Raw genomic sequence first — 9,276 nt, forward strand, 5'->3', positions numbered from 1 at the left:
TAATATGTTTAATGTACGTATGTTTAACTACTTCCACTGACATTATTGTCTATCTTAGCCCAATTTAATTGTGTGTTTGTGTGTTGCTATTCTGTTCAGAACGTTGGACTTGGCTGTGAAACTACACAAATGAAAGAACAACCAGAAGGTGGAGATGAAAGCACATTCAATTAAAGGCATACATAATTTATTTTCACATTAATTCACCACCAAGACAATGCTCAAACATTAATAATACATACTTACTTTCTAAATGCAGCCGTAAATGGATTGTGTAGTGGGCATTTGTAATCCCACGTGTGTCTAAAACCTCCAAGTGATCATTCAAACAGCGTTGTTGAGTGTAATGTGCATATTACAGCTGCTCTGTCATAAAGCTACAGTTCAAGCCGCTCCTCTTGTCTCTCCTGGGTGGAGAGCCAGGTTGCCACAAACTCTGCAATTCTCCTTATATTCATCACGTACCACATTTTATAGCCAAATTCTGACAGCAGCATGAGGAAGAACACAAACAGGAACCCAAGGAAGATGCGATCTGCATAATATGTGGCCTTCTCCCTGAAGGTGCGCTGCCCCCAAGCAAAGGCCTGCCGCGTCTCGGTGTGTTTGCTGATTTGCAGCAGGGCTTCCTGCTCCCGTGGGTCCTCTCCTTCCACGTCACCCTCTGCTCTGTCTGGTTCCCCCATGTTTGGATGGTGCTGCACGCTCAAACTTCAGCTCTCTACTAGTAAAAAGATAAAATGACTGCACTTTCATGCACTGACAGATCTTTTTTTGTACCAAGTCTTAGTCTATCTGGGACTAATGCGTCTTACCTCCTCAAAAACTGCTGTAATATCGAGATAAGCTTTAAAACAGTGCTGGCTTCTTGTCTTCACATCTACACCATGTCCCTCCAGAGCCTGACAGGCCACCAGCTGAGAGTGTGCTACAAAGGCTGTAAATGGCAGGTTGATTATGTGGCATCTCCCTCGCTAAGATGAGGGCTGGGGATTAGAGCACACTCAGCAGATTCAAATCCCTCAACAAGGATGAGGGTGACAGATGGTAAAATACGTATCACCGAGCGTTTTTCAGGGAACAACAGAGAAAAAGCTGCATCTTGAACATTTCACACTATCATATTATGCGCAACCATGCAACAGTATTATTCTTAATGTAGGTAGTTACAGTAAGAAGCAGATTTACATAAAATCAGTTAAATAAATATATATGTGTAATGTAAGTTTTACCAAATTATCTAAATATACATCCTTAAAAAGTCTGGACCTTCATGTAATGGATGAGCAGCAGTGTAAAAGGAAGCAGGCAGAAGTCAAACTGATGACGAAGCAGGACCGATGCAGCTTCAGCAGAAGACTTAGCGCTACTGTCCAAATAAATCACTTACGCATAATGCTGCTCAGTGGATAATTTAGTCAAATGCTAAGAGGCCTTTCAACTGCCACGACCCTTAAAATATGGCCCGACCCAGCTGAATTAGCTGTAAACGGGTCTGTGTGGCGTGAGAAACTCTAATGGCTAATGGCTTGATGTTGCCAGAGGTTTTTTTTTTATTTTAAATTATTGACTTTCTTTTAAATTGGCATTTCATGAAGGCGGATTTTCACTTTTCTGTGCTAAGTGAATTAATGTAAAACAGTATTGCCTAAACATAAATATCCCTCTCACTTAGCAAACGCTAATGTACAGTTATGTTAAACCTGGCCATGATTTCAAATCTGTCTTAGACCTTTAGGGTTCGAATTTGAGCGAAAGGTCTTTTGTAAGTGAATCAGGTAAATCTCTCATACAGTATGATGATGATGATGATGATGCAGAGTTTCCGGGTGTTATTGCATAAATGTGTTTCAGCCCAGGTCCTGTAAGCCCGTGTATTACCGACCTTACTTAACAAATACAGTATTCTCATCCTCACCTTTCTTGTTCACATGACTAATCAAACATCCGGTGTATGTGTTTGTGTGCAGACTCTTATTTATTTCTTTATTATTAGACATACTGCTGTACTATAGTAGCAAGGCTGCATTTCCTGCTTTGGTGTGTGATATGATCTGAATAGTTTAGCAGGAAATACCCGTAAGCATATTAACATTTCTCCCAGCTGAGCCTTGTCCTCATATACAAATGTTGTCAAATAGAAAGCTGTGGTGTGACATTTTTATTTAGCTCAAAGCACCACTGAAACTAAATACTAAGCTACTCAGAGCTATATATTGATGGCTGTGGTCAAAGCGGCTTCAGACTGCCACATGCAGTCCGTCCTCAACACTGTGGTGAATTTGCAGACAATGCAAGACCGCAATAGTGATTGTTTGAAGAAATGCCAGCCAATGCAGACATCAGTAGTGACAAGTGCTGGCTTTTGAGATCAAGATCAAACTGGAACAAGAAGTAGCATGGGTCCCTGCCAGAATGCCTGTGTCAGTTATTTGAGTGCACAGAGACAGCTCAATTTATTTAAAAGCCTTGATGCCTCGTCCACTCATTTGCTCTCAGAGATGCTCAGAGCAATGAAAAGTAGGTGGTTGTCTGTGTTCACATGGTTCTAAAGTTGTTTAATTTGATCCCAGTTTAAAATTGACCTGAAATTAGTCTTAAATACATAGAATACATACATGCAATAGATGTGTGATAGCATGTTCATGTAGAACTAATCATTACTTCCAAGTTGTTCTTTGAAACCGAGTTTGACCTGTAACCTATCAATGTGGAAGAGCAGTGCTCGATTGAACTAACCCAAGTCAAATTAGTTTAATATGAAGTTTCACAGTTCAGATAAACTACTTCTGGCTCAATGGATGATTTAGAAAAATGCTTCACAGCTTTTTCAACTGCCACAAGCCCTAAAATACGGCCCGATCCTGCTGAATTGGCTGAAAGGATGCCTGCGTACTGTGATAAAGTCTAAAGGCCAAGTTACTCCGATGCCAGACTTAGTTTCACATGGGTTATTGGCTTTATTGTTAATTGGCATTTCAGGAAGGATTGTTTCACCTTCCTGTAAGTCTGAAATGTGAACTGTCTTTGGTTAATTTGGCCAAATATGCATTAAATACCAATAGTCATTCTTTGATCTCCTCACTGTATAATTAGAAGTGTCAGCTTCGCATATTCAATAAGAATGTGCACATTCTATTTTGATAAATACATGAACAAGTCTTTTAAAGATGACATATTAACATACAGTACCACATATAGTAAATAATATCAGTGTAAAAGGCAACAAGTGAAAACTAAACTGTAGGATTCATTTTTTCTTTGATGCAGGCTCAGCTTCTTGAAGTCACAGTCGATGAATATTAAGATGTCCCACTGTGGGTGAAATGAAGCACTTCATTGTTGTATTCCGTATTTAAGTGAACCAAATTCCCTGCACATGCTACAGGCTCACGGTCCCCTTATCCTGCAGCGCCGGCGTGCTGGTGGAGCACGAGGCGGCTGCAGAGGGTTTGCACAGCATGCAGCGCTGAGTGATCTGGATCAAGGTGAGGCGGAAGTGCTTTATCCTGAACGCGTAGACCATGGGATTGAGAGCGGAGTTCACATGGGACATAAAGATCCCCACGTTAGTGGCAAACTGAGGGGTCCAACACTTCGGGCAGAAGAAACTGATGCAGTTCACGATGTGTATCGGCAGCCAACACACAGCAAAGAGAAAAACCACCAAGGCCAGCGATTTGGCCAACTTCAGCTCCTTCCTGTAGTACCGGTCCCCATCGCAAGTGGCCTCGGCCCGACGGTTGAGCCGCAGCTGGATCACCCTGAAGATCTCCAGGTAGAGAGCGATCATGACGGTCAGCGGCACCACCACCCAGCCGAAGAAGTTGAAGTACACCATGTAGTTCATGCTGATGACGCCGGTGAACGTGCAGACGATCTCGCTGGAGCTGCTGAGGTTCCCGTGGACGTCCAGGTTGTTCCAGCCCATCATTGGAACCAGTCCAGACAGAAAGGAGAGGATCCAGCACAAGCAGACCGCCACGTACACCCGTCCCTGGGTGACTATCACGGCGTACCTGGTGTTGGACAAGACAGAGCTCAGGCGTGTTTCCTGTCACACGGGTTACTGTCACAAACAGGTAGATTTGGGTCATCGCCAAATTCCCTGAAACTCTTCCTGTGTCGGTCACTTTCATTGTATTTGCATGGACAGATGCAATGGATAGACATTTTCATATATTTAAAGCCTCGATGCCCTCTCCATTGATTTGTCTTTTACAAGGAAGAGATGCATGTGATGCAGTGTCAGTCATCATGCCGAGAACCTCCACCTGAGGCTAAAAGCCCATATTGACCTGTTTAAGGCTGCCACTGCTAATAGTACTATAAATAACTATGAGCCATGTCTCTAGTAGTATTTCTAAAGCGTGCCTCACCTGGTCGGGATCTTCACTCTCAGGTATCTGTCGATGGCAATGGCCAGCAGGGAAAGGATGGAGCTCTGCGTGATGACCAACACCAGGCAGGAGAAGAAGAGGCAGGTGTAGAAGTGAGTGGGCAACCCCAGAGTGAGGACGATGGCCAGAGGGATGACCAGAAGCCCCACGGCGATGTCGGCCACAGCCAGAGACACGATGAAGGAGAAGGTGCTGTTGCGGAGAGTGCGGTTCACGCACACCACCAGCACCACCAGGACGTTCCCCACCACGGAGGCCAGGGCGATGGCGCTCTCGATGGAGATGTACACCAAGTCCACATGCGCCCGAGGTTCGATGCCGGGAGAAGAAGACATTTCCTCCAGTCACCTCTGCTCAGATAGCAAAGAAGCTTAAGCTTGATGGAACTTCTTTCCTCCACGTGTTGCTTGGCTTCAGCTTTAAAATGCCCATCGTGGCCATGGACTTCCTCCTACACGTGATTTCTGTCATGGAAACGTGAGAGGTGAGTCCTGACTGTAGAGCTCCAGCTCGGCGCACGGCCGGGCACCCGTGCGTCTCAATCCAGACTCTGGCTCTCTCTCTCTTTTATGTGCGGCTGGTCCAGTGAAACGGAGGCGTGAGGTCGATGGGAGGGACTTTTGCTTCTGCAGAATCCTGCAGCGCCGTTCGCGCTCACCCTGAGCGTTCCTGCCCCGCGTGCTCTGACTGTGGCTTCTGAGAGCTCTCAGCCGAAGATGATGCATTACAGCTAATTTGATCCTAACGCAATACAACTGCCGGCGTGTGCCGTGTGTGAGTGGATGAAAGTGGGATGACAGTAAATGCTGACAAACAGCTGTGATGCTAATCTTTCTCGCATTCAGTGTTTTTTCTCACATTTGCACTTCCTTCCTGTGTTAAAGGCTATATTTCATTTCACAGACGCACTTAATCACTGTGTCATCATTCTTCAGTGCTTTTTTACTCTAGACTTAATTTCTTTTTATCTCACACGTAAAATGCAGCACGCCTATAGACGAGCACATACAGTCCATCCAAGAATGAAAAGACTTTGGCAGCGAGTGTGAGGGAGAAGCAGCCGCTGTCTAAAGAAGCAGATTCAATCAGCCTGTAAACATCTTCGGTCTGATCACCTTTAAGGAACGTGATGACTCAGGATGTTGTTTTAGGACTCTGCCAATGATCCCAGTCTCTGGAACGCTATTCAGCAGACTCTGAATCAGTTTTATTAGGCCTCTGTCATCCCACGGCGCTCATTAGAGTATGAGTCCGCCACACGATGCACAGCTCCATGGACGTCAAACATGACAAGGGCAGAACTGCATCCTGGATCATGTTATCATTTTTGTTGCTCGAGCTGTTTGGAATAGAAATATGTACTTATTACATATTACCTTCATTTTAATACATCAACTAATTATTAATATAATAATATAATCTGTAGTATAGAAAATATTTTACACCTTCAGTCACCGATTTTCCACCTAAAGCTTGTAATTATGTGCTTGTTGATCCTTTTGTTTCTCTGATTATGTGAAGAAACACAACAGCATCATTATTCATGAACAGAAGTGCTGGATTTGATTATGATGGTGCAGAGATCCGCCTGAGCCGGTGCCACGGTGAAAATTTCTATTACCGGTTTAAATGATCAAATTTATTCTCAATTCTCGGACCATCGTCACCAAGGAAATCTGTTTATTAGAAGAAGACCTGACATAATGATATGACTGCTATGCTCTGTGTTTCTCAGACTTTATACCATCGGGCTGTTCATCCTCACCTTCCAATGCCGTGCAGAAATTCACTGTTTTGTATTGAAAGCGTGAGATCCCTGTGGACGTTTCACTGTAACATGAACAGGCATTTGGTCCTGGTGTATTAAGCATTCATTAATACATTCATTAAGCATCTTTCATTCGTGTCCTATCCTCAGTTCAAAAGATTATTTCTCCAATGTCTTGTTCACTGCATTTGTATGAGGTGCACTTTGAAAAGACAAACGTGCACCTATGCTCACACCTAGTTTTAATAGTTTTAATAAAACATTAGAGCTCATAAAAAGTCAACACAAAAGATAACCTTTAAAACCATGGAATCTGAAGCAGCTTCTGTGTTTTGAGTGAGATTATTGGACAGTATACAAAGAGTGTCTGATTTCCTCTTTCGCCAGCCAAAAATAAATATGGCTGCAGAACTGACAGAAAGGTCTCAGTGTAGAATAGCTCAGGACTTCCTCGAATGTTTTCACAAGTGTGAGATGAACGAGACGACAGGCTAATATTCACACTCACCTTCAGAGAAGCAGTGAATATCAGTGATGAACGCGTTGTTCACATTGGTGGAGGTGCTGGTGGCCGTGAGCTGCTGTCTGGGTAACATCTTGGTTATCTGGGCAGTGCTGATCAGCAGAAGCATGCGACAGCCCACCTTCAGTCTCATCGTCTCTCTGGCTGTGGCCGACTTCATGGTGGGCTGCGTGGCCATACCGCTGGCTGTGGTGGTGGACGGACGGGTCAAGACCACGTTTCACGGCTGCCTCTTCATCAGCTGCGTCATCATCCTCTTCACCTTGGTCTCCGTTTTGTGTCTCGTGGCTATTGCAGTGGATCGTTACCTCCGGGTGTATTTTCCACTCAGGTGAGATGATTTCATGATTTATTGTCCCAGGACAGAAGCATCAGAAGCTTTTAATTTTCAAGAATCTGATGAATATGAATCTGTAAAGCTGAATTTATGTCTGAACTGTTGATATTTAATATTTGAGGGCAATAACTGATATTTGATCTGAATGTTCAGTTGAGCAATCAGTAATTGCATCCTTTCTGTCCAGGTACAAACGCTCTGTCACACAGAGACATTCCTGCTTTGCAGTAGCAGCATGTTGGCTTGTTGCGATCCCACTGAGTTTTGCTCCCATGTTTGGATGGTACAACCATGAAACCTTGTCTAACACAGGCAACTCTACTTTCACCTGCAAGTTTATAGCGGTGATCCCCATGACTTACCTGGTTTACTTCAGCTTTTTCTTCTGCAACCTGACATCTTTGCTGGTGATGACTGTTTTGTACGCCTGTGTGTTCTACACCATTCAACGGAGGCTTCGAGACAAACCAGGAAACAGAACTCAGACACAGTCTCAGAACTACCTAGATAAAGAGAAGCAGCTTGCTGGGTCTCTGGCTCTGGTTTTGGTTCTGTTTTCATTGTCCTGGCTCCCTCTGCACGTAATGAACTGCATTTCTTTCTTTGGTGAACCCAATGTTGTCCCACCAACAGCTTTCTATGTTGGCATCCTGCTCTCACATGCAAACTCAGCTGTAAACCCAGTTATTTATGCTTTCAAAGTACAAAAGATAAGGGAGGCATACCTGAAGATATGGAGACGTTACATTACACGTAGGCGGGAGAATGGAAACTCCGGCACAAGCCAGGGGACGGACAACAGTCTCGACAATCAGTGAAGGCAGGTTTCCTCATTAGTGTTGTTCTTTGTTGGACCAACGACTTGAGTGACTGTGGAGCAGTTCCATTTTTGGACTGAACGCTCATTAAATCATTAATTCAGCAGACATGCTGAACTAAGCCCTGCTGTACATACGTTTCTTTTAACCACTTTAAATGTTTACTGTAAGTTTAGGCTGTATGCACATTTGCAGACCATTGTTTTCCATGTTATAATGTGTTATCATAATGTTTTTTTATTCTGCTTTATTCACACGCAGCACAGACTTGTGATAACCACAATGACTCATTTCTTATATGCACAGATGATGGCACCTTACCACAACCTTTAGATTAGGTTAGATTGTCTGTATTGTTTTTATTGTCATCCCCAGCATTTGTAAATGTTTCTGTCCAGTTTCAAAGAAACATCTCTCACACATTGGTATCTCTTATGACTGTGCTGTTGCATTCACAGAGCATCTTGTCTTTTTCTGTCGCCCAAAATAAAAAAAATTAAAAACCCTGTAAGTAGAGCGCATCCTGCAAACAGGAACCTACCTATATCCGGAGGTTCAACACTTTGTAGGTAGTAGGTCATAAAAACGTGGAGGTTTTTTCTAACTCTGACCACACGATGGCATCAGAGTGGCTTCTCCACTGCTCAGCTACAGAGAAGGAGCTTCTTTCCAAGCATTCATTGAACCTCTCAAGGAAGGTAATAGACTGTATAGTTTTCAACTGAGTAGGATTTTCTCCATCCCCCAAACTATACAACCTACTACCTCACCTTGCTAGGCTCAACGTCAAGCATAACATGCTTAAAGTTCTATTTTCAATCTCTGGACATTGTTTACCTTGACCTGTTCCTCTGTTAATTTATTAAGTCTCTTTTATTAAGTCTTGTGTCTGGAACGTCTTCCCTTGATGCTTGTTAGTCTGTTAGATATTTGCTCTGTCCACGGATGTTCCCCATGCGCACGCAGGCGTCGCTCAGCCTGTCTCCTTAGGAAAGACAGTAGATTGTATAGTTATCGCAGAGGGAGGACAGAAACCCCACAACTATTCAATCTACTACCTCAGCCTTAAGGACAGATACGTCTGCAGGAAGCAGCAGAGACTTGTTGGTCAAACTGTGAGACACAAAGAGAGAAACATTATGTAAATGCCTTTGAGCCCATGAGTGAAGTAGTCTGGCAACACTCCTTTCTATAAGTGCAAATTTTTCAAAAGCCAAGTTACGTCCATTAATGAAGAAGTTTGCTAACCATCCCAGCTACTGTAGGCAGAGCTGTCTGGACCCTTAGAAGCACGAGTTGGCTAAGCTGACTCAGCTTAAACATTGTTTGTAGGTAATGATGGCAACGCTTTACATAAATTAGCATGTGAACCATGGACATTGGAATCGGCGAGGCAGTTCATTAAAGTTCTGAATTCCTCTTTGTCCTAA

At 43.6% G+C, this 9,276-nt stretch overlaps 2 protein-coding genes across 3 annotated transcripts; one reads left to right on the plus strand and one right to left on the minus strand.

Annotated features, from left to right (window-relative positions):
• Positions 1–42: 42 nt before the first annotated feature.
• Positions 43–6,787, minus strand: LOC114856349 (adenosine receptor A1). Of its 2 annotated transcripts, XM_055509149.1 has the most exons (5): positions 6,677–6,787; positions 5,516–5,739; positions 4,380–4,864; positions 816–4,019; positions 43–721 (listed from the first exon to the last, which is right to left on the minus strand). In XM_055509149.1, the coding sequence occupies exons 3-4, from the start codon at positions 4,733–4,735 to the stop codon at positions 3,383–3,385; spliced, it is 993 nt and encodes a 330-aa protein (XP_055365124.1). In that variant the 5' UTR covers positions 4,736–4,864; positions 5,516–5,739; positions 6,677–6,787; the 3' UTR covers positions 43–721; positions 816–3,382. The 2 variants fall into 2 exon arrangements, with proteins under 2 accessions (XP_055365124.1, XP_055365125.1); XM_055509150.1 differs by having other exon boundaries at positions 43–724; positions 4,380–5,739.
• Positions 6,694–7,846, plus strand: LOC114855419 (adenosine receptor A1-like; the record flags this gene model as incomplete). The annotated part of the gene is made up of 2 exons (XM_029150571.3): positions 6,694–7,022; positions 7,216–7,846. Coding segments are annotated over 2 exons (960 nt in total), but the record flags the coding sequence as incomplete, so codon positions are not given.
• Between the last annotated feature and the right edge of the window lie 1,430 nt (positions 7,847–9,276).

Source organism: Betta splendens, chromosome 5, assembly GCF_900634795.4.
Source record: "Betta splendens chromosome 5, fBetSpl5.4, whole genome shotgun sequence".
Taxonomy (NCBI): domain Eukaryota; kingdom Metazoa; phylum Chordata; class Actinopteri; order Anabantiformes; family Osphronemidae; genus Betta; species Betta splendens.

Coding starts and splice junctions, on each gene's coding strand:
- LOC114856349 (XM_055509149.1), bottom strand. CDS start 4,735: ATGTCTTCTTCTCCCGGCATCGAACCTCGGGCGCATGTGGACTTGGTG. Junction 4,020..4,379: donor AGAGTGAAGATCCCGACCAG/GTGAGGCACGCT, acceptor GTCCAACACCAG/GTACGCCGTGATAGTCACCC.